The sequence below is a fragment of the Patella vulgata genome, chromosome 2 (genome assembly GCF_932274485.2).
Source record: "Patella vulgata chromosome 2, xgPatVulg1.2, whole genome shotgun sequence".
NCBI classification, from domain to species: domain Eukaryota; kingdom Metazoa; phylum Mollusca; class Gastropoda; family Patellidae; genus Patella; species Patella vulgata.
The window spans coordinates 56,687,920-56,714,837 of NC_065880.2; the positions used below are offsets into that span (position 1 = coordinate 56,687,920).

Genomic DNA, 26,918 nt, shown 5'->3' on the forward strand with positions numbered 1-26,918 from the left:
ACTATACAGCAGTGGAAATTAGCCGACGGCAATAAACTATAATAAAACTAATGTTTTGGGAATCGTTAAATGTTGAAGCAGCCATTTTTCACTGCATCGTGTATGCGTTACTTTTACTTTGTTTTTAGACCACAATAAATTGTTAGTTGTTACTACATGTAAAGCCTAGGCCTACTAAACGCCTGAAATTTCCCACTACCGTGGCTAATTACCAGGCTATAAATAGGTTGTCATATTTTTTTAAAAAACGAATATTTTTAGAAAACTACAAAACTTAATTTCTGAAAGCAAGAATAAAATGATCTATAAATAGATTACTGTCACTGTAAGGCCACAAATACCGCAGCCAATTGAATGCTTGAATGGAAGATAGTCCAGATCATTTAGTATTTGTTAAACTGTTTGAACTTACAAAACAGGTGATATTTGAGAATTTTCTTACACACTAGGTCACAAGCAGACGCTTTTTAAACATCAGCAGCTGTATTTAATTTTTATCCAAAAAAGATGTTGTTTTGTTCATTTTAATAAATCTATATTATAAAAAAGCAAAGTTTAAAGTGTATCAATAAAGCAATTCTTACCCACAAGTCTTACTCACACTGTAGTCAGCTTTAATGCATTTATATTTAATTTATTTAATAGCAAAGTGACATTATTATAGAATCTTTTCTTCGACATTAGAAGCGTGAATTTAGTCACGTATTCATTTCATAATTTCACGCATCTTGCGAGATTTCTAATACCGGTTCAGCACTCGGCAAACCTCAGCAGATTCCGTTAGTCTACATCTAGCCTCGGCTGTATGACGGTAAGTGATATGTACCTAATCAGATTTTCTTCAAACAAGGACAACTTTGCTCTGAAAATTTTAAACACGCTTCAAACGACGCAATTTTGATAACTTCTTTCTAAAACCGGCAAGTTCGTAGGTACATATCACTTAGCGTCATACAGCCGAAGCTAGATGTAGAGTAACGGAATCTGCCGAAGTTTTCCGAGTGCTGTAACCGCGTGCTAGCATTGTCTTGTATATTTTGGATATGTGTGTGTGTGAAATAGCTTTATTTAACGCTCGCTTCCGCCGAAGTGATATCGCAGACATTATAATGACTGTCTATTGATCTGGGCTTTATATACTCTTACAATATGTGACTTTTATGACTAGTTTATACATATTGTCGGCTCACATCAATGCGATTAAAATATCTGACAATGCAGAAACAACGAGGTTAACACGAAGATTAAAATTATAATGGATTGATGAATAGTCCGACAAAGGGGAAACAATGGCTTCTGTTTAAGATTAGATTGATGAATTGTCCGACAAAGGATTAAGTCAGTCAATCAAGGCAGATTAAGTAGTTAATCAAGGTACGTTGATCACTTAATTACCTAATAATCCAGCGTATTATCGACGATAATCTGGTTGAGTAGTAGTTATACACTCAGTAAACTATATTAATTTCGGAATTTTGAATATTCACCATATCTTGATGTCCTATTGGGCATATTCCCGGTCGGACAATTTTGGGCGTTTGGAAAAAAGATTCGGAATATACGGGCAAAATCCCATCACTCTGGTAGACCGAAGAAAGAGTATAAAACAAAAGGTAAATGAAAAGCGGTTATTAGAATAGGTTATGTGCCCTTGGTTTGAAACTAGTCGCTCTAAATCAGGCTACAGGCCGTTCTCTGGCTGATTGATAGGTCTGGATAATCGAGATTATTTTTTTTTATGAAACATTAAAGGAAGCTATATCAAGAAATTGAAAAAGCAATGGAAAATATTACGGGTATCCTGTACTTACCTAAACCAAGGCTCGATTCCTAGAAAATTCTTAAGCACGTTCTTGTACTTAGATTTTAAGTAGACTTTGCATTTAAGTAAACTTATCTTATTTTGTGTTCCCAGAAAATTCTTTAAAACGTTCTTGTGCTTAGATTTTAAGTAGACTTCAGTGTAAGCACAAGCACGTTATTATGTGTTCCAAGAAAAAAACTTAAGCACAACTTCGTTCTTAAACATCGTCAACCTAAGCACAAGTCCCAAGCAAGGTATACCAACCTTAAGCCTGTCGGTTTCAATCAAGATGGCTGATCTTAGAGTTATTCAACGGCATTTCCTTCATCTATTGATACCAAAAAGACAATTAAAAGACAGAAAATCCTTTAGAAACATAATTATTATTCTCGAGAAGAATATAGAAAATTTCGCTTCTGCCCTGAAACCATTTTATCCATTTTATTTATTTGCAAATTAGTACCGGTAAACAACACAAACACGGGCTACTTTAAGATCAGGCGCTCTCACAATTATTCAGTCTTTTTGCATGTGCTTGTGTTTTTTTTAACTTGTGGCACATTTTATATATAGGGGTCATGTAAATGCATCTAAATCGACCATTTGATTTGCCGGGAAGCAGCCGACCAATTTATGACGTAATTCGTATACCAAAATTGTTTTTATGACGTTAGAGAGCATCATGGTCTCAGTTTACCAGTCACAATGTGCCAAGACTCATACTTGACTTTTGCTTACATAAGAACGGTCTTGAGAATTTTCTAGAGACGGTATTTTATAATGTTTCTTACGTAAGCAAAAGTGAAGCATGACTTTGTGCTTACTTTAAGAATTTTCTAAGAACCGGGGCCCAAGTGTTTCGGTGATATTAATTATACTAAACCAAAAGACGCCGCTCCTAACGGTATAGTTAATAATAAAGAAAATTAAAAAAACAAAACAAACGTAATTTTCTAAAGCTGCTGGAATAACCAAAGAGCCAAATATTACTGTTATTCAAAATCGTTAACAAAATATTTTTTATGGCTTTAATAGTTGATAGATGTGTAAAAAATTTCACATGTGATGGCTTATGCACATGCTCAGTGTCTACCATGTAATCACCAGGGAACTTTTCATTTGTGCGTGAACATTTGCTGTGGTGAGTTCAACTGTTAATAGAGCAAATTTTGACTGCGCACGTGCCCTAATAATATATGCCACAACCATTAGGCTTTAATGTCTTAATCTTTCGTTCAGTTAGGCCGACGTTTGGAGGGATTTTTACTATTCATAATCGTTAATGCTATGTGAATGTCAGTCGATAATATTGAAAACAAACTTAATTTCATTGTCATATAGGCCAGTTACAGCACTTAACTGGAAATGATGCCAAAAGGGAATTCAGTAAACGCTACTATTCTTTTTTCTAAAACTATATTTATTTTTCTTTCAGGTTGGTTGAAAGGTTTTTAATGGATGGATAGTATCCTTATCCGATGAGTTAAATAGTTTAGACAGTGTCAATCCAATAATTAGTCTTTTTATATTTTTTTTCACTATACAAAAAAGTCTATTCCTTTTCAATTTTTTCCAATAACTTCTTCCACGGTTATTGTCTTTGTTGGTCTTCAAGATGCTTAATCTTCCGATTGCCTGATGATCTGAAGAAATCGATAATTACTGATTGATTTGGGGGACAACAGGGACTCAGTAGGCACTGGTTCACTAACCTGGAGTTCATAGGATCGAGAAAGTTCCTCAGGATTTTATAGCCTGGTACACATTGGCTGTGTGTGCATGTAAAATAACACTTGGCAGTTGCAGTGCCGAAGAAGAGTTGACGGAAACATTGATGTCTGGGTAAAAAACTTTCCCTCATAGCGCACTGCCCATGTTCATTGTGTAGAATGTTGAGCCCCATTTTGATTTCATTTCCGATTGTTTTAAAATTTATAAGCAATGCTTATATTTATATATATTTTAATTTATTAACATTTAGTGAAAAGCCTATTGAATTTCAACAATTTCTGATAATTACCTCATTTTGTAAAGTCTTGTGAACAAAACTTGTCATCCGATATTTATCTGCATCATATAAGCCCATTGAATTACAACAATTTACATTGACAACTTCTAGTGGCCTTTGATCAAATACCAATACAAATTTCTATAAATGCAAAATGTTGATAATGAAAAGATTATAATTACCATAGTTAGCTTTACTTTCTTCAGGCATGTTCCTTTGTCTAGTGTTGAATTGTGGTTGGAGAATAAGACCTAAATGCTGAAAGTGAAATGCAAAAAAGCCTACGTGAATGACAATGTAAAGACCACGGTTCTACCTTTGTATTTAACAGACTTGATGGATTGGCAGTAAACTTAACTAATAATTTGCCTGTTTTGTTAAGGAATTTGTTCATCACATATTTAGATATTTCAAAGATTTTACCTGTAAAACTGTTGAATTATTGAAATAACATTCAAAAATTATCATATTCTTTTAAAAAAGAATGTCTTGCCAATGGGGGGAAAAAAATAGATGTATGTAAAAAATCATCCAGGTGTCAAAATTTTTAAGTGAGAGGTCATTTATATGTATGTGTGTGTGTGTGTGTTTGGTTAATATAAGATGTTAATATGAATTTTCCTTCATTTATATAAGTAAACCTCAACAGTTATCAACTTATGCACTAACATTATTTAATTATAAAACAGAGGTGAACAAGCAGTCTGTATCAGTTGGTAAGTACAATTTGAAGCTAATTTTATAGTACAACAGTAATTGACATACCAGAAGATCTGACTATAGCTACAGATCCCCATTTTCATTTTGTATATTTGATATGGGCTAGCCTGAGCATTGGATTGACCAATTTTGAGCTTCTAAATATAAGGCAACACAAATAAAATAAGTTGTTTCTCGGGCACCGCCCGCACGCAAAATAGGTTGCGCGTGCGGCCTATTTATTAGTCTTGATGAAAAATAAAAAATATGTAACGCCCGCCCAAACATCGATAAGCAAGTCATAAAAAGAATATGCCGCATGTATCTACATGCCCCATACGTGAATATCCATTCAAATGTATTAAACTGATTTAGATGTAAACGCTCATTTACGGGTCTTTTTTTATTGATATCGAAAGAACCTCCATTTTTGTATCACGTGATTTTAATTACCTCCCCTTGTGAACTAGAATTCGATTCGTGTTAAACACCGAAAGTCATTGACAACAATGCATTGTATTTCAATCATTCGATCTTAATCGGCTCATTATTGCCGGCTTCAGTCGGTCCTTGTTTGAAAAAATCCTACTTATAAAACAATGAATCGTAGAACAGGTTAATTATTATAACTTGTGGCTACGAATACGATACGATGATAGTCACCATACCTTAGTCAGAATCTGGGTCATTAGCACATTTAACGGTAGTTTTGATAATCCGGAAAATAATAATTGGATTACACATTTGATGGTTTTACTGACCAGTTGTTAGTTAAATTTAAATAGTCATTCGATATAAACCCCAGATAGAACACCGAATATCCTGAGAAACACACCGAATATCCTGAGAAACAGTCATTTCCCGAATCCCGATGACACGTGACATGCATTGGTTGGAACATTATCTATGGTTGGAATTAGGTCAATCATTATAAACCAGCGATACTAGATTTAGATCTAAGTGTCGTTTACCGTGATGATTATTTTTGATACACATGCTGACAGTGGCTTACTCTTTAAAATATTGTCGTTATTATGGACGGCTATTAATAGTCGTACGGAATTTTATTTTAAACCAATTTCAATTATAGTTGTCACCATTACCATTAGTAAGCTACATTACGTGAATTAAATATGGAAAATTTTTTTCATTACAGTCAGTGTTCAGTGTTTGAGTAGACTTGATTTTTGGGTTTATGTTCTAAGTATGTATAATATATAACTGAAAGCAAAACTGTAGACAAGTAATGACTTTCTCATTAAAAAAAAAAAAAAATACAAGGCCGCCCTCCCGCCCCAACAATTTTCAACAATAGCCAAATTTTATTTTGCACCATCCTCTAGCCAGAAATGAGGTAAAAAAAAAAATAAACTGCCCTCCCCCCCTACAGTTTCAGCTGTCAGTTGCCCGAGAAACAAGACATTTATTTTGTGTAGCCTAAAGTTAAACACACTACAATTTAAATTGTAACATGGACGAATAATTTTTATAAGCCCACATTTTCATGTGGACGTATATTGTCGTCGCCCCTGTCCGTCCACAATTGTTTGTGAACTGTCTACAGGTCACACTTTTTATCCGATTTCAATGAAACTTGAAATATAGGTTTATCACCCTAAGATCTCGGTTCCTTTCGATATTGACATGTATCGGACTGTAACTTCATGGATTATGGCCCCTGATTGTACGAAAAATCACGTTTTTAGCTTGTGAACACTGTAGAGGTCACAATTTTTATCCGATTTAGTTTAAACTTAAAATGTATGATTATAACCCAAAGATATCGGTTCTTTTCGATATTCGCGCATATCGGAACGTAACTTCCTGAATTATGGCCCCTGATTGTACGAAAAATCGCCTTTTCAGCTTGTGGACCCTATAGAGGTCATAATTTTTATCCAATTTAAAAAACCGTATTTTTATATCACCGTTACACCCCAAGGACGACTGAGTTCGAATTTCGTGAAAATCGGACCTAAACTGACAGACAAAATGGCCGCCGTTCGTTCTCATATAGCGTAAAAATATGGTATGTCAAGGTTGTGGACCCTATAGAGGTCACAATTTTTATCCGATTTTGTTCAAACTTGAAATGTAAGTTTATAACCCAAAAATCTTGGTTCCTTTTGATATTCGCGCATATCGAATTTTAATTTTTGAATTATGGCCCCTGATTGTAGGTATGCCACATGAAATCTGTGCTAAGAAAAGTGAATTAGATATTTTATTACTGTTTGATAGAGCAAAAAAAACCTGAACAATTTGGTGTATCACACTTTAAAAAAAACTCCAAAAAATAAGCGAACAGCGAGGTGTCAAAGTTGGGTTTTTCATCAATTTTTTAACAGTAAATGTCAGCCATTTTGTTTTTTATTACAGATATTGCAGTTTTTAGCTAAATTTATCATCAATAAATTCTAAATAAATCATAAGTAATCCAAATTATATCATGCTTTCAATTATTTGTGGTATATGTTGTAAATAAAAGAACAAAAACAGAAGTTGAGGTTTCTTTACTTAAAATTACAAGACTGTTTTTATTACTATAAAGGCTTATTTTTTTAATGTCCTTATGTGAAAATGACTAAGTACAGCTAATTGATATGCACATATGTCATCATTTCTTTACTATATAGAATTTTGCAGTGAAAATGCATACTTAGGGGTTTCTCATGCTGATCTCATTGAAAAAAACTTTTTTTTTCTCTCTGAACATTCCAATTGCTACTTTTGGTTACCATGGCACGAAAATTGTGTTTTTGTTAATACAGCTGTGCAGTGCATTGGTAATCTGGTAAAACCATACTGATTCATTTTTAGAAGTACTTTGACCATGTTTTAATTAATCTTATAACATTAAAACATATAAATATTTAAATATATAATTTATCAAATTTCAGTAAAACTTAAACTTGATAAATAATAGTAACATTAACTGTGTATCAGTTAAACTATTTACAAATCTTTCTACATTTTGTATGCTCACACACATTCATCAATTCAAATTTTAATGTAAAAAAAATCACATTTTCCATTACTTTTTATATAATAACTGAAAACTGCACGCTATTGTCAGCTAAGATTTATTAAAATCGTAATAATTTGAATTATAATATGTCAAGTCACGTGACGTCACAGCTTTTTTTCCCCAGAGCGTCTCCTGTAAACAAACGGTAATTTTGCTAACATTTCGATAATTTTGTAGCCTAAATCTTTGCAGATATTGAGATTGATATTAAACTATTACAATTCAATTGCGAGTAATGCATTTACATAAAATAGTAATTCAGAATCGTAGATTGAAGTGGGCTATATTTCAGCCGGTGGCTGTCTGATTTCACGCTAAAGTCACGTGACCTGAAACCCCTATTTATAGATAAGTTACAATGATCCAATTTCATACTTTATATTGATTAATTTTAATGATAATATTACCCTTATTCTAATTTCTATCAATTATAGATGTTATATCTGCAGGAGTCCATCCAGAAATTCTATTTAGAGTCTGTCGCAACGTCAAATTCCGGGGAATTTCTTACTGACATCATGGGACACCCCACTCCTTTTACAGGAATTCCGCTAATGTTTGATTTGATATGCTAGCTTTATTTTCATATAAGAAGAAAGTTTAAATCAAGGCGAACAAAATGATATGACATAACGCGGGTTTTAATTTCTTTGACGCAACGGAAAACTATTTTAAAGTTTTCTAAGAAGTATTTAGCGATGAAAATAGTAATTTTATTCAACTACAGGCCATTATTAAAAAATACGAAACTACCGCTAAACATTGATATCAAAATATTTATTGTTAGTGTTTTGAAACATCCGCGGAAAAGACCTCGAACTTGGATTACAACAATGAATAAATAAATATTTTGACGTCGTTTTTTATTTCGGCAATAACCGGAACGTCACGGACATTTTTATACGCCCACATTTTCATGTGGACGTATATTGTCGTCGCCCCTGTCCGTCCGGACATCCGTCCGTCCGTCCACAATTTGTTTGTGGACTCTATACAGGTCACAATTCTTGTCCGATTTTGACGAAACTTGAAATATAGCTTTATCCCAAAAAAATCTCGGCTGCTTTCGATATTGGCATGTATCGGATCGAAACTTCATGGATTATGGCCCCTGTTTGTACGAAAAATCACGTTTTTAGCTTGTGGACCCTATAGAGGTCACAATTTTGATCCGATTTTGTTGAAACTTAAAATGTATGATTATAACCCAAAGATCTCAGTTCCTTTCGATATTCGCGCATATTGGACTGTAACTTCCTGAATTATGGCCCCTGTTTGTACGAAAAATCGCGTTTTTAGCTTGTGGACCCTATAGAGGTCATACTTTTTATCTGATTTAAAAAAGCGTATTATTATATCACCATTAAACCCTAAGGATGGCTGAATTCGAATTTCGTGAAAATCGGCCAAAAACTGACAGACAAAATGGCCGCCATTCGTTCTCAAATAGCGTAAAAATATGGTATATCAAGGTTGTGGACCCTATAGAGGTCACAATTTTTATCCGATTTTGTTCAAACTTGAAATGTAAGTTTATAACCCAAAGATCTCGGATCCTTTCGATAATCGCACATATCGGACCATAACTTCCTGAATTATGGCCCCTGATTGTACGAAAAATCGTGTTTTTAGCTTGTAGCTTGTGGGTCCTATAGAGGTCATAATTTTTATCCGATTTAAAAAAATGTATTATTATATCGCCGTTACACCCTAAGGACGACTGAGTTCGAATTTCGTGAAAATCGGCCCAAAACTGACAGACAAAATGGCCACCCCTCGTACTCAAGTAGCGTAAAAATATGGTATATCAAGGTTGTGGACCCTATAGAGGTCACAATTTTTATACGATTTTGTTTAAACTTGAAATGTAAGTTTATAACCCAAAGATCTCGGTTCCTTTTGATATTTGCGCATATCGAATTGTAATTTCCTGAATTATGGCCCTTGATTGTAAGAAAAATCACTTTCTTTTTTAGCTTGTTCTCTATCCATCTCTCGAAAATGTGGGCGTATCCTGCCTGGCAGCCGCTGGTAATCCTATTTTGATGAAACTTGAAATGTAAGTTTATAACCCAAAGATCTCGGTTCCTTTCGATATTCCCGCATATTGGACGGCTGAATTCGAATTTCGTGAAAATCGGCCCAAAATTGACAGACAAAATGGCCGCCGTTCGTTCTCAAATAGCGTAAAAATATGGTATATCAAGGTTGTGGACCCTATAGAGGTCACAATTTTTAAACGCCCACATTTTCATGTGGACGTATTATGCCGTCACCCCTGTCCGTCCGGACATGAGTCCACAATTTGTTTGTGGACACTCTAGAGGTCACAATTCTTATCCGATTTTGACGAAACTTGAAATATAGGTTTATCCCCAAAAGATCTCTGCTGCTTTCAATATTGGCATGTATTGGATCGAAACTTCATGGATTATGGCCCCTGTTTGTACGAAAAATCACGTTTTTAGCTTGTGGACCATATAGAGGTCACAATTTTTATCCGATTTTGTTGAAACTTGAAATGTAAGTTTATAACCCAAAGATCTTGGTTCCTTTCGATATTCGCGCATATCGGACCATAACTTCCTGAATTCTGATCCCTGATTGTAGGAAAAATCGCGTTTTTAGCTTGTGGACCCTATAGAAGTCATAATTTTTATCCGATTTAAAAACCTGTATTATTATATGACTGTTATACCCTAAGGACGACTGAGTTCGAATTTCGTGAAAATGGGCCCAAAATTGACAGACAAATGGCCGCCGTTCGTTCTCAAATAGCGTAATTATATGGTATATCAAGGTTGTGGATCCTATAGAGGTCACAACTTTTATCTGATTTTGTTGAAACCTGAAATGTAAGTTTATAACCCAAAGATTTCGGTTCTTGTCGATATTCGCGCATATCGGACCATAACTTCCTGAATTATGGCCCCTGATTGTACGAAAAATCGCGTTTTTAGCTTGTGGAACCTATAGAGGTCATAATTTTTATCCGATTTTGTTGAAACTTGAAACAGAAGTTTATAACCCAAAGATCTTGGTTACTTTTGATATTCGCACATGCACGAAAATTGGCAGCAGCAAGTCTCTTTGTATTGGAAATTTCTTGCAACCTTGACATTGACCGAACCTTGAACTTTGCACAAACTGGGCGGTTTTTGGTGAATCTTGACGGCATTTAACACATTCTTGACGGCAATCTATTAGCTGGATACGTGTATTAAATTCATGACGATAAGCTTAGTTTCTTTACTTTTTTCGTAAAGTCTGGACGATACCCGGTCCCTAGTGTTATCTATTCATTTTTTGGTGGAGATCGCAATGTTTGTATTTGGATATGTTTGTATCACGACTTCTGATTGGACAACGTTATTGTTCACGTGTCTGCAGTAAAGGGAAATAACGTACCTAAAAGGCAATTCTGGTAACGGATTGAACTTGTAAAACTGCGGCCGTTGCTTCGGGAACATGTGATCTATACAGCTCTTGCCACATTGCTAATCTATTTCCTCTCATGGCCACGATTTGTTTCATCGGCCTATCATTGTTTTCTCACTCTGACGGGTTTCCCCGTAGATAATAATACCAAGGACCTTATAATCCCCATCTCTTAACTCCCTTTCAGTTTAATCTCACAAATGCTCATAAAATTTCCTCCTGTTATTCATGTTTCTGACACATTTACCTCTATTGCCATATTTTCAAGATTCTGATCATTTACTACATATATGTGCAAGACGTGAAACTAATGAAACTCTTTTGAAATGGGTTAAGATACCTGGGTGCCTTTCACTTTGTGCATTAGCCCAGCATCCTAATTACTATTGAATAATTGCTCGACCTACATCGCAGGCGCAATTCAGGTAGTTTTCGGGCCTGAGAGTCATCAGCGTTGGTTCATTCATTTTACGTCGGATCTTCTTGAACATTACGTTCTCTTTAAAGTGGTTACTTGTTGTGAAGGGAGATGGCCGGCGTCGCATGGACGACCTTACCATGAACAATTCATTGATCTAGGTTTCTATTATAAGTAAAATGTGACTTTGTTCTTCGAGGGGTTGCGATCTGATCCTGGGTCTGGAATGGGGTTGCCACCCAAAAAAGGTTCGGAACCTATGTTCTAGGTCAAGCAACTCGTAAAAATTTATTATAAATAATATTTATTTTGTAATCTGTCAAAATTCCCATATCTGAAGAAAACTAGAATTCCACTACAATTTGTAGTATTATGAGAACCCTAAAGCGGATAAAAAAAAAAAAAAAAAAGAATACAGATATAGAAAGTTTATGCAAAATAGACAAATAGTGATAATTTCGGATTTTAATAGCAAAGAGGGGGCATAAAATTAATATGTTCCTGCGCTTCTATTTGTCAGGAGAACAAATGTAACTTCTATATTAGCAACAGAAATTCATTTTTCGATTACTAAAAGGGAGCCACGATGGTGTAAAACAGAGGGCCTTGCAAGGGACAACATAGTCATTTGGATTGATGACAAACTGAAATACCCTGTACAGATTGAGACGCACATAAAAAAACCCTTGGCATTTAGAATTTGGTATAACTGTGAGCCATAGTACAGCTCAGTGATGGGATTTCGCCTGTATATTCCTGACATGTCCGACGCTATTTTCCGAACGTCCAAAAATGTCCGACCAGGAATATGGCCAATCGGACATCAAGATATGGTGAATAATATTCAAAATTCCAAAATTAATATAGTGTACTGAGTGTATAACTACCACTCAACCCGATTATCGTTAATAATAGGCTGGATTGATTAGGTAATTAAGCGATCAACGTATTTATCGTGTTATACCGTCTATACACCTACCAGATTATCGTTAATAATAGGCTGGATTGATTAGGTAATTAAAAGATCAACGTATTTATCGTATTTATCGTGTTATACCGTCTATACACCTTCCTTGATTAACTGCTTAAAAGACTGACTTAATCTTTTTATCAGACAATTCATCAATCTAATCTTAAACAGAAGTCATTGCTTCCCCTTTGTCAGACTATTCATCAATCCAATAAGAATGATTATAATTTTAATCTACGTGTTTACGTCGTGGTTTCTACATTGACTTGTCGGAAATTTTAATCACAGCATGTACCAACCGACAGCATGTATAAACTAGTCTTAGATGTCACATATCGTAAGAGTATATAGCACCCCAAATCAATGGACAGTCATTTTGTCTGCGATATCTTTTACGTCTTTTAAGATTCCATAATGAAATTCTCATCAAGAAAGCGATTCTTATTCAGGAAGTTCTTCATTCATTTACTGCCGTATAAACGAAGACACGTAATTTTGCAGGAATATTAGGACTACTATTGTGAATTTGATGCTGAAGCAGGATCGGTAAGCTTTCATTCAGTGTATTACGAAAATGAGTTAGTTTGTACTTTGTAGGATTGTTACTGTCATAAATTTGATTGCCGTATGGGAATTAAATATGAAAAATAGCGAGGTTCACCTATTTTTAATACGTATGGGATTTGAATATTTTGTTGACACGTAAAATGTCCGACAAGAAAAATATTGAAATCCCATCACTGATACAGCTGTCCGGACAAAATTTCCCGATAAAACCCCAATTTCATTTCATTTCCAATACTAAAAATATCTGAACTATATTTTTTATTGACTTTCTTTTTCATACATTATATTTCTTTCCTGCCCACCCATATGAACCCCTTAGAATTTGCGGACCCCCATAATAATTTAACGGACCCTAGGATGGGAAAAACTGTTCTAAAACATGTATGTTTCTAATCAACTTCCTGTAATTGGGATCCTTTATCAATGATAAAAACCTTTTTAATCACTGATTACATGTATATTTAATCATTGATTAAATTTTTAATTATAATCAAAGTTTAAACATGAATTTTAATCGTTGATTACAAAAAATTATAGTCAAAGATTAGCTAATCTGACTTTTGAGAATACCAAACTTAGTTAACCACTAATCTCTAACTAGCTAGTTTCTGATTAGACCTAATCACAGATTATTTTAGACACTTTTTGAAAATATGGACCTTAAAGTTGTGCCCCGTCTGGTGATTCGTCAACAATTTTATTGTTAATGCGATAGAGACTACAGATTTCTTATCAAATTTGGTGTGAAGCATTGGAATCGTATTAGGGATGAGTCCTATCAATTTTCGGTCCTCGGCGATCTGTCATTTAAAGTTATCCCTTCCCCCCCCCCCTTTTTAAAAACCTTGTTAACCCGATATAGAAAACAGATTTTTTATGGATTTCTTTCAAATTTGGTTCAAAGCATTGGGGACATGGGAGGATGAACGGTATTGATTTTCAGCTCTCTGCAATTCCATAGGCAAGGCTCTACACAGCATTTTGAACTTACTTGTGCAAACATAAGTAAATTTTCAAAACCACTAGCCAAACAAAATTTTCAGTTGCCAAGTCTGAAGATTAGAATAATTTGTCGTATGATATAGCTAAATATATTGTGAACATACATAACTCGTCGTCCTATAATAATAATAAAAAAAGATGTTTTAAACATTTTTTTCCGACTGGGACTCACTGCGAGACTAAGACGGCGGTCGGCGAAGCTTGTAATTTTGCTTGTTTGGGTGGTGTAGCGTCAGTAGCATGACTATCATCATTTTTCCCCAACTGAGACTCACTGCGAGACGAAGTTACTTTACTAGTAAAGTAAGACGATATAGGTTAGGTTTGATTCGTCTGCTAGCCATGCTGTCAGCTGTCTCGCAAACTTCCGATAAATACAGCGCATGCGCAATGAGAATTTCCTCGCAGAGGACAATGAGATTGACCCAATTTCAAACCAGGAAAGTAACAAGAGTGACATTTGACTGGGATCATTGCCGATTACGTTATCTTTACGGAGAAAAGTTCAGATAGCTATAGTGTTAATTGGGGACTTCAAGATATATGTTCACTCGCCAGAAACCTAGCATTTATAAATATCTGGTCGCCATTGTCAAAATTCACTCGCAAATGCGAGTGTTTCAGTCGCATTGTACTTGTAGAGCCTTGTCCATAGGGGTTATTGAGGATATCCAGAAGGAGCCCATCACTTTTGAACATTTTTCGAATTATAGATTTGAAAAGCGTTGTGTAGCTATCGTTCACATTTTGACTTATAAAGCTTGGGACAAAGATCATGTTGTCACTTTTTTTGAAAATAACCCCACAGGATTTGTTGTCAATGATTTTAGAGCAATGATGGAACAATTTGCTGCGGGTTGGCGTGTTAGGGGTGTCTGATAAGCACCTATCTGTGTTGGATTTTATTTTGTTCTTTGTTTTATGTTGCAGATTTTTGGGATACAGCTGGTCAAGAAAGATTTAATAACATGCATCCATCATATTACCATCAAGCTCATGCCTGTGTAATAGTAAGCAATTGATTTTCAAACACGATTTAAAACAGTAATAATTGTTGCTGTAAAACTTATGGCCAAGATCAGTTCCTAAAAAATGTGAACTGTAAAATGCAAACATCGGCTTCAACACTGACTGATCTTTGAAAAAAAATACAAACACATCTTTATGGATAACAATCACTAGCAACGTTAATAGTGCAACGTTTCAACAAGTATCCTCTTGTCGTTATCAAGCACAGGGTAAACGATAATATGATACAGAAACCTGTAGTAGTAGTATCCTGGTGTTTAACGTCTGCTTCCACATAAGTGATATCGCAGACAAGAAATAGGAGAGCCGAAGCTGCTTCCTGTTTTTAGAATATGATTTTGCAATCTTTCCATTTTCGGCCTTAGGCCATGGATTGGGTTTTGTGGGAAGTTCTTCCATTTATTTAGTAAAAAACATATCGTTTGGTAGATGTTTTCTTCTGCCTCTGGATTGGTAGATGTCTTTGTTGTGGGATTAGTGTTTAGGTGCCTGGCCTGTCTTATCGTGACCTCCGATTACTCCACAATCCCACTCTATGGGTTTTGTATCTGTTTCTTTTGCGGAATAGTGTTTAGGTCCCGAGTCCGTCTGATCGTAACTCCCTTAATCCACTATCCTGCTAGTTTGGTAGATGTCATCTTTGTGGGATTTGTGTTTAGGTGCCAGGCCCGTCTTATCGTGACCTCCCCTTACTCCCCTATCCCACTCTGTAGGTTTGATGTCTATTTTTTGCCGGAATAGTGTTTACATGCAGAATCCGTCTGATCGTGACTCTCCCTTTCTCCACTATCCTGCCAGTTTGGTATAAATCCCCTATGTAGTTTAGTGTTTACATGCCGAGCCCGTCTGACCGTGGCCCCCTCTTACTTCACTATTCTACTTAGTCCAACTGTGTCCATTAGGGCGTGGATTTGTTCGAAGATTTGCAGTTTCAGATCTGGTCTCGGGAAGAGTAAGTTCTTAGTGTTGTATGGTATGTTGTTAGTCTCCATCATTCTCACTAGTTCCCTTCTCTCCCCCTTGTATACCTCGCAGTCTACCAGGACATGGTTGGTGGTACATTCTTCTCCGCACTCACAGACGATGACTTGGTGTTTGTAGTGTCGCAGCCGCTCTTACACCCTTAGTTTCGATATGAGTCTGCATATATTTCTTCTAGGGTGATTGATCGCTGTCTTCGTGTAGATTTTGTCATGGATGTGTCAAGTTCAACGAGTTTTAATTTAATGGTTGGTGGTACATTCTTCTCCGCACTCACAGACGATGACTTGGTGTTTGTAGTGTCGCAGCCGCTCTTACACCCTTAGTTTCGATATGAGTCTGCATATATTTCTTCTAGGGTGATTGATCGCTGTCTTCGTGTAGATTTTGTCATGGATGTGTCAAGTTCAACGAGTTTTAATTCCTAGAATGAATTGACCTGTCTTTTAACCATACTGTAGATTTCCGTGGTGCTGTAGTCTATGGTGCGCAGTGGTGCTGTGTCCTTGAGACCTTCGTTGGCGAGTCGATCTACCTCCTCGTTTCCTCTAATATTGACATGTGATGGAATCCACATGAGCTCTAATTTGTTTCCCTTCTCTAGGACCCTCTGGTACAGCTGCCTGATTTCAAAAAATGACTTGTCTTGTGTCCGAGTTGTCATTTTGGATTGAAATCAGACTATACAAAAAAACCTGGGAGTAAGCATATGAAGAACATCATTGCAGTTTAATTTGGGCTGGTGTCTCTTGATGTGCACTGATTCTGAAAGTTGACATATTTTTTTGTTGTGAATGTTGCCGTATAAGATTTTAACACTATCCCAGTTAACTTTATGCTGAGGTGTTGAGCCACAGCAGATGTGTTATTAGATGACTTTGCTTGATGTTCTTTGATGCGTTGTTCTAAAGGCCTTTTAGTTTCTTCAATGGAAGTTGATGAGCAGGAACAAGTTATTTGGTATACACATTCTTTTGTTTGGTTTGGGTTAGTTGAGACTGATTTCCCGTTATTTTTTAAGATTCCCTTTAGTGTTTTCCCATATTTGAAACCAGTTTCTATTCCAGCTTGTCTCAAGAGTCATCAGATATGGTAAAAAGTTTTGCCTATAAATGGTATACTAACACAAATTTCAGGTTTATCAGGTCTCTGCTTTGCTGTTGGTTTGGTTGGATGAAGAACTGATTGGATTACTCTTTTTTTCTAGCGATTGTGGGTATTTATTAGGGAGACACAAGGATTCTTGAATTTGGTTGAGTTCTTTATCTAAATAGGCTGGGTGACAGATGTTGGTTGCGCGGGTTACTAATGTTGTAATGATGGCTGTTTTAATATTGAGACTGGGATTTGAGTTGAAATGGATGGACTGGTTGGTGTGCGTTGGCTTCCTGTATACTGATGTTTCAAGCTGGTTGTTATTTTTCTTAATATCAACATCTAAATATGGTATCCCTAGGTCTGTTTCTGTTTCCATAGTGAATTTAATATGGGTGCGTTGGCTGTTTAGGTAGTTTAGAAGGACTGTAGGATCTTCGTCTGGCTTGAGGATCACTAGTGTGTCGTTCCCTTTTTCACTTTTGACTGATCTGTTTTAAAATCATTTTTATAAGCCCACATATAAAAGTGGACGTATATTGCCGTCGCCCCCGTCCGTACGTCCGTTCACAATTTCTTGTGAACGCTCTAATGCCAAAAGTTATCATCCAATTGTTTTAAAATTGATATATGTTGTTTACATTAGTGAGACGAAGAAGCCTATTTAATTTCAATAATTTCCGTTTATAATGTCTAGAGTTATGGCCCTTGTTTCACTTTGTTGAACCTTGTGTACGCTCTAATGCCAAAAGTTAACATCCGGCCTTTGTGAAATTTATATGCAATATTTAAATTAGGGAAACGAAGAAGCCTATTGAATTTCAGCAATTTCCGTTTATTACTTCTAGAGATATGGCTCTTGTCACTAGGGACCGGGTATCATTCAGATTTGATGAAAAAAGGAAAGAAACTGAGCTTACCATCTATAATCCAATACATATATTCAGTTAATAGATTGCCATGCAGAAAGTGTTAAATACCATCAAGATTCATCAAATAACTCCCAGTTTGTGCTACCGTTTAGTTTAAGAAACACCATTTAGTTTTGACATCGGTCATCTAGTTTATGACCATTTAGTTTAGTTTTGATATTGGTCATCCAGTTTATGACCATTTAGTTTCATAAACTAGACAACCGATGTCAAACTAAACAGTAGCACAAACTGGGCAGTTTTTGATGAATCTAGATGGTATTTAACACTTTCTGCATGGCAATCTATTAACTGAATATGTGTATTAGATTATAGATGGTAAGCTCAGTTTCTTTCCTTTTTTCATCAAATCTGAATGATACCTGGTCCCTAGTGTTTCACTTTGTTTAACCTTGTGAACGCTCTAACCCCAAAAGTTATCATCCTATCTTTCTGAAATTTATATGCATTATTTAAATTAGTGAAACGAAGAAGCCTTTTTAATTTCAATAATTTCTGTTTATAACATCTAGAGTTATGGCCCTTGTTTCACTTTGTTGAATCTTGTCTACACTCTAATGCCAAAAGTTAACATCCGATCTTTGTGAAATTTACATGCAATATTTAAATTGGGGAAACGAAGAAGCCTATTGAATTTCAGCAATTTCCATTCATTACTTTTAGAGTTAAGGCCCTTGTTTTACTTTGTTTAACCATGTGAACGCTCTAACCCCAAAAATTATCCTATCTTTCTGAAATTTATATGCATTATTTAAATTACTGAAACGAAGAAGCCTATTGAATTTCAGCAATTTCTGTGTATTACGTCTAGAGTTATGGCCCTTGTTTCACTTTATTGAACCTTGTGAACACTCTAACACCAAAAGTTATCATCCGATCTTTCTGAAATTTATATTCATTATTTAAATAAGTGAAACGAAGAAGCTTATTGAATTTCAGCAATTTCTGTTTATTACGTCTAGAGTTATGGCCTTTGTTTCACTTTATTGAACTTTGTGAATGCTCTAACATCAAAAGTTATCTGCCGATATGTATGAAATTTAAATGCGTCATTTAAATTAGTAAAGAGAAGAATCCTATTGAATTTCAGCAATTTCTGTTTATTACTTCTAGAGTTATTGCCCTTGCTTAACTTTGTTCAACCTTTTTAAATGCTCTATTGATGAAAGTTATCTGCCGATCTGTATGAAATTTAAATGCGTCATTTAAATTAGTAAAGAGAAGAATCCTATTGAATTTCAGCAATTTCCGTTAATTACTTCTAGAGTTATTGTCCTTGCTTAACTTTGTTCAACCTTGTTAAATGCTCTATTGATGAAAGTTATCATCCGATATGTATGCAATTTATATGCATCATTTAAATTTGTGAAATGAAAAAACCTTTCAAATTTCAACAATTTCTGTAGATTACTTCCAGAGTTGAGACCCTTGTTTCAATTTGTAGAACCTTGTGAACCCCCAAACGGCAAAAATTATAATCTGATCTGTCTGGAACTGTCTTGTAAAGGCCCCCAATTACCTACAAAGGAATAAATATGCGACAACCCTTGTCGACCGCTCGGACGATTTAGCCGCTGTGGGCATATGTTTCGTTGCCTGGCAACCTATCTTCTAAATTATAAGTAACACAATTTCTTTTTAAGAGTCGAAGTAAATTACTGAACATGCATTGTAGGAAATTTCATGATGTATTTTTCAGGTATTTGATGCAACTAGAAAAATTACTTATAAAAATTTACCTGACTGGCTGAAAGAACTTCGAGAATATAGACCAGAAATACCGTGTTTATGTGTAGCTAATAAAATAGATGGTATGTTATTGTTTGTTGATATAAACATGAATGGCATGGGCATGTATTGTGCACATATGAAGTTGTTAAATGGGCTTTGTGGAAAAATTTATGTTACACAAATTGTATGTTTATTGTTGGCCCTTGTTTTGGGATTTTTGATAATTTGATGTACAGAAGCTTATATACATATATTTATTTTTTAATTTGTGGAATTGATATTTGTATATCCCTATGCATTTGTTATGTTTCAGCTGATCCAAATGTTACGAAGAGATCATTTGGTTTTGCTAAAAAACACAACATGCCATTCTACTATGTGTCAGCCTCTGAAGGTACAAATGTAGTCAAGGTAAATTCTGTTCCTTGTTTATTAATTTAATTTAGATATTAAAAAATGTAATCTCAAATAGAAATATTTGCTTTCAAGGAACTTTTATAGGGAGACAAATCTGTCTTTTTTAGCCAACAGACATATTATCTCCCCATAGGCCACAGTTGCCAGAAGAAACCTAGAAAGTGCATTGTGCATTACAGATTTAATAATATATCTGTTTACCATTTTATATAAGCTTGAATTTTTCATTTAGTTATTTAAAGATGCAATTAAAGCAGCAGTGGCATACAAAAATAATCCGACTGATTTTATGGATGAAATTATGATGGAATTAGAGGTAAATCTTATTTTATGAAAGTTGATTGTTAAAGTACAGTGAGGTTTAAAAAAAGAACACAATAAATTAGCTAATTTCTATGGACAGTAAGTTGCTACAATTTTGCTGGATTGACTGGTTGAGTTTAGTTAAATTTAGAATGTAAGAATATGAACATAGAAAGGATTAAAGAATCATAACTTTGTCTTTGCCTGTTCTTTAGTCTTTAATGTTAAAGATACATTATGGGAGATTCGATAACGAGTTGGCAGTTCTCACTATAATAGTTAAAAACTAGATAATGTAAAGGCAATTTGCTGAAAATTTCATTCAAATTGATCCACTATGTATGAACCAAGAACAAAGCGATTGAATTTCTGCCTAGCCTTGATTATCATTACTAATTTCAGTACGATTAGTCCAAACTTCAGGGCCGAGAACCCACTTTTGTTGGATATATAATGTTTCTCGGTGGATTATTGTTGGGTAGGGTCCCCTTGGGGGAAATTAAATATTCAAGATGACGGTCAATAATGGCGGGAAAAATACAAAAAATCATTTTTCACCATCCGAGGTCGTGTGATATATCGTTTTATAGGTTTTCGGGGTCGCTGAACACCAATTCGTTCAAACTTTTTAACATCCAAGCTATTCTCACTATAAGACAGGTTAGGAGCAGAACAGTAGGACGTTAAACTCCATTTCATTTCATTCTCACTATAAGATTGGTATCGTTTAATATGGTTGTTTTAGCGCGAATAACGATGCATACAGTTTAATTTCAAAACATTGTTTGATAATTGATAATAACGCTTGAAAATTACAAAAATCGTTTAATTAGTACTATCGTTTAATTTAATGGTACACCGTTGAATTTCTCCGAGAGCTGTTTAGAAATGGAAGATCCGTTTACTTATCTAATGGGTTTAATTACTAGCCAAGCACTTTAATTTCCCGAGACACGTAAAAAGATTAACACCCGATGAATTTATCTACAGGGTTTAAATATTAGACGAAGCGTTTAATTTCCCCCAAGTCGTTTACGTATGAATTACGAATAGAAAAGGTGAATATAAAAAGAAAATGCACAACCATCGATGCTCGCCTTACCCTGGTCGTAGTATTATTATCCATTATCCATTCCAAAATAGTTATTCTGCTATTGACAAATACATCAAAAATCGGTAAATCACGTTTGAGGTAATTAAACATTTGGTGAATATATAAAAAAGCACACCCATTGATGCTCGCCTTACCGTGGTCATATTATTATTATCCATTATCCATTCAAAATAGTAATTCCGCTATTGACAAATACATCAAAAATCTGTGATATCGTAGACAAGTCACACACATCCCAGGTAATCTTAAATGAATAAACTTCACCTGTAGACGCCACAGGAAGAGATCGAAGTCAACCCCGCAATGTAATGTTGAACGACGATAATCTCATGAGACTTCTCACTGGCGCCAAAATCTCTATAGACAAGCTGTCGCCCATTTTCATGCGGGTCAAACAGTATCAACAGGAAATATGTTTCAATGAATACTGCCTTGATGTTACGTAAACACTTGACTGCAGTACAACGATTACACCATGCGTAAATATAATTCTCAATTGCATGAAAATTCTTAAACAAAAACATAAAAAAATCTCAAGTAATTACGCATTGTTTGGACTGCTTCATTTAATTAGCTATATGAGAGTTCGGTTGTATTTACATACGTAATCCAATTTTAAATAAAATGTTAAACACTTAATTAATTGCTATGGATTAATAAAAAAAATGATTAACTGAGTGAGATGTATGAAACTTTATATACCGGTAACAATTATGGAAATTCTTGTATATATGATGTAATAAAAACATTATAGTAAATGATAAAAAAAATCAGTTCCCGGGAAAAGTATGATAATTCTTTAACAACCAATGGTTTTCTCAAATCAGTATAAAATTGATACAGAAATAAATCATTAAATGGTTATAAAGCTGTGATACCTGACCAAAAGTTGTTACATGTATGTTTTTCTTGATAAAATATTAAAATCAAAATGAAAAAGACCGAGAATAAGCTTACGGTCACATACATGTATAATTGTGTTAACTCGTCCACTCAAATCCGAATTTATATCATTGCACCTCGAATTCCGTATAAGAATCAGCTTAGAATACCATAATGCGAATCGTAACACATTGTGGTCTAAACTGTCATAAAATAAATGATAAATCAATGGAACCTGTTAGAAGTTGGTAATGTTGGTTTATTTAAGGCGCCACGTAGTCTTAACAATTGAATACAACACGTCTGGAAAAATCGGCTACGTGCAAATGTATTCTTTGATCTCATATCACGGGGCAATTCTGTGACCCACCTGCATGAGCCTAAAAACATTACAAGTTCTGCCATGATAATTTCATTGCACTTCTCGCGAACCGACGAATCGGATATATTTAAGTGTTTGAGATCGCTTTATTTACCACCCGCTTCCACCGAGGCGATATAGCAGACAATAACACGTTGTGTATATATAGTGCAATATTTTACATTGTGATTAGTTAAAACAGGGATTAAATAATTATTAGATATTTATATATATGCACAGTAAAAAAGGTATTGAGATTCGTCTTTTAACTACGATTATCATAATCACCTCTGAATCTATATCCCCATACACATTAATTACAGAAAGGGTCTGTGTATACATGCCATTGTGAGCGATTCACTTTTTAGTCATCCGATGGTTATTTTGAAAATACACGTACAACACAAAGTCATAGATGTCCGCTGTGACAGTAAAGATTAATTATTTGATTGGTCGATTGCTATTGTTTCATTAATTCCCACCTGTGGCCACCTGTCTGGGTACTATATGAAACCATGTTTTTGAATACACATTCCGTTATTACAGTATGGATTAATGCTTTGATTGCTCAAATGCTATTGTTTTATCACTTCCCACCTGCATTATTTGTGATTGTTTTTAGTGTTTAGTGTGCATACATATAAATACATACAATTTGCTCTTTGTTATTAATTTATCACAGCTAAATATTTGTTTTGTTTGATTTATAAATCCGTTTCGGGAATGTTGATTTTGAGTTAGTACCCAACTTGACAGAAAAATATAACCCTGCTGTCCAATCCCCGTTATGTGGCCTCCCCGACACACATTATTTTTTTAATACCATACATGTACATATATTGTAATAGTGATAAATGTACCTTTGGTTTAATGCAAATTGGGTTTTTTTGTTCTGACACTATTTATTCAATAAATATTTACATATTATAAAAGTACACCTATATGATTGTGGGATCTGAAAGCAAGCCAGGGCTTATATAAATTCATCTCCCGAGGAAATTATTTACAATAAAATATAAATACTTTGTATAAGATTGTAATAATAAATCGCAAACTGGTATAAAATTACAAGGTAAAAGTGTTTACTCTCATTTAATTAATCAAAACGTTATATTGGATATAGTATAAATCAGTTAAATTACGGAATGTAGTAGAAACGTAGTGGGGTTAGCGAAATTATTATCTGATGTTCATAGCACTGAAAGGGTATGCGAAACAATGGTTGTGCTAGTTGGAGAAAGAAAATATTCTTGCGATGGGCGGCATCTGGCGTGCGATGGTGTTACATGGTTAGCCCTGTGTGACCTGTTTGAAAATGGGCGCCAGTGAGAAGTCTCACAAGATTATCGTCGTGCAACATTACTTTGCGGGGTTGACTTCTCTGCTTGTGACGTCTACAGGTGGAACTTAATTCATTTGTGACTTAAAGAAGATACATTACCTTGTCTGCGATATCACCTCGGTGGAAGCGGATGTAAAATACAACTAACAACAGATACATTACCTGGGATGTGTGCTTGTCTGCGATATCACTTCTGTGGAAGCGAACGTTAAAACAACAGGTAGTAGTGGGATGTGTGTGACTTGTCTACGATATCACCTCAGGTGGAACTGGACGTAAAACTCCAGGAACGAACGAACGAATGGGATTTGATTTACGGCTTTCCAAATGTATAATTACCTCGGACGTGATTTACCGATTTTTGATGTATTCGCACTTCATATGCAAATAATCGTAACATTGGACGTGATTTACCGACTTGTGATGTATTTGTCAATGGTGGAATCATTATTATTTTAAATGGATAATGGATAATAATACTAGGTATCCTTTTGATACTGTTGGAAGCCATTCCTGTAGCTTTGTCTGAAAATGAGCGACATCTTGTATAGAGATCGACTATTTGGCGCCAGTGAAAAAGTCTCACGAGATTATCACAGTGACACGTGTCCATTGCCAGGTCTTCTAGCGACGTGTACAGGTGGAAGGCTATTTTCATTCTTTTGTGATTTAAATTTGTCTGCAATATCACCTCGGTGGAAGCGGACGTAAAATACAACTAACAACAATTAAAGAAAATACATTACCTGGGATGTGCTTTACCGATTTCCAATGGTATAATAACATTGGACGTGATTTACCGGTTTTTGATGTATTTGTCAATGGTGGAATCATATTTTTTTTAATGGATAATGGATAATAACACTACGACCACGGTAAGGCGAGCATCGATGGTTGTGCATTTTCTTTTTATATTCACCTTTTCTATTCGTAATTCATACGTAAACGACTTGCGGGAAATTAAACGCTTCGTCTAATATTTAAACCCTGTAGATAAATTCATCGGGTGTTAATTTTTTTACGCGTCTCGAAAAATTAAAGTGCTCGGCAAGTAATTAAATCCATTAGATAAGTAAACGGATCCCCCATTTCTAAACAGCTCTCAGAGAAATTCAATGGTGTACCATTAAATTAAACGATAGTACTAATTAAACGATTTTTGTAATTTTCAACAATTATCAAACAATGTTTTGAAATTAAACTGTATGCATCGTTATTCGCGCTAAAACAACCATATTAAACGATACCAATTCTATAGTGTCTGACAAAGATATTCAAAATGGCGGACAAAAATGTAATATATTGTTTTATATGTTTTGGGAGTCGCTTAACACGAATTCGGACATGTTTTAACATAAGACCCATCATGACGGCAGAAAATAGAAAAAAAACAAAGTTCACACAGCTAGATTTATGATAACAAAAAGATACGATATGTAAAACATATAACCAAAGCAATATTAATATTAATGTATCATATTGTGCCATCTTCATCATCTTGATGATTTGAGGGTTTAGTCCATGTAACGGTCTGTTACGGCGAGTTATTGGTGTGAGGTGCACGGAACTGTGGGTAACCCACTAGAAACATAAACGCCTGACGTCATAGGGTCAAAAGTCACACGTATGACCTCCAACGCAACTTTCCACTACAACCTGCCTGATCTTCATGTAGTAGAGGCCATCGAAAGTATAAAAAAACGATGGGTTGTAATATCACTGGCTCGCTAACCAGGTCTCGGGTTCACTTTCGGTGTTGGCCGAAAACTCATGATTTTCTAGCGTGGTTCCCCCTTGTCAAAACGTATGGCCTGACAAAGACCGTGTTCGGATGGGCGAAAAGCCGAGGTCCCGTGTAAACACTGACATTCACGTTAAAGATACCTTGACAGTTTGATCTGCCTTTTTAGGAACATTTTAAGTGACCCTGTTCAAAGCGTAACATACAGTAGAATCTGCATTAAGCAGCCACCCAAGGGAATTTTCACAACTGACCGTTTAACGGGAGTGGCCTCTTAATAAAATCTCGTTGCTTTTTGTGCCGACATAAATTAGATATTACGCTTGGATGCATTGGAAGCGGTAAATTTGGCCGTCGCTGAATCTTGCGCCGAACGAAAATTCTTTACTCAAATCTCGGACATAACTTAACGGGAGTGGCCTCTTAATAAAATCTCGTTGCTTTTTGTGCCGACATAAATTAAATATTACGCTTGGATGCATTGGAAGCGGTAAATTTGGCCGTCGCTGAATCTTGCGCCCGGACGGAAATTCTTTAATCAAATCTCGGACATAACTTCTGTAAACTTGTCATTTTGTACCAACCTTCGATACTACTGTCTGCCATTGTGATGCATTCGATAATATTTATCCATTTTTGTGAAGAAAATCGATGAATTCATTTTATTTTATCAAAAAAGCACATGAACAAAAAACATCGCTTATTTTATCACCTATTTACAGGGGGTGTAACTCTGTATGTAATATTATAGGATGCGCTAAGAGAGATACTAGATGATCGTGACAAAACTTGGTACTTTTATTTTATTCAATCTGTATCAAATAATGTGTCGTTACGCGTGAAAACAATGATCAGGTTAGTCGTTTAATAAAACAAAAGATTAATTAACAGATAATCCCGAGTTGATTGTTATGTTTACATTTCTTTTTACCTGATCAGTGGGGGTCCAGTTAATTAACTACTACTCACGGGATTAGCGGGGGTGTTACAAAGAACGACAAGATGGTATCATTCAACAATGGCCGTTGAATGGGCTATGTTTTGTTGAATTTATAA

At 35.2% G+C, this 26,918-nt stretch overlaps 1 protein-coding gene across 1 annotated transcript in view; it reads left to right on the forward strand.

The window, feature by feature from the left end:
- LOC126811245 (rab-like protein 2A) overlaps window positions 1-26,918 on the forward strand; it is a 60,766-nt gene that overhangs the window by 28,228 nt on the left and 5,620 nt on the right. Inside the window, exons 2-7 of the mRNA XM_050536824.1 lie at window positions 3,240-3,269; window positions 4,449-4,528; window positions 14,865-14,944; window positions 19,671-19,782; window positions 20,016-20,113; window positions 20,352-20,435. Coding sequence (XP_050392781.1) covers window positions 3,240-3,269; window positions 4,449-4,528; window positions 14,865-14,944; window positions 19,671-19,782; window positions 20,016-20,113; window positions 20,352-20,435 — 484 coding nt within the window. The remainder of the gene's footprint in view (window positions 1-3,239; window positions 3,270-4,448; window positions 4,529-14,864; window positions 14,945-19,670; window positions 19,783-20,015; window positions 20,114-20,351; window positions 20,436-26,918) is intronic.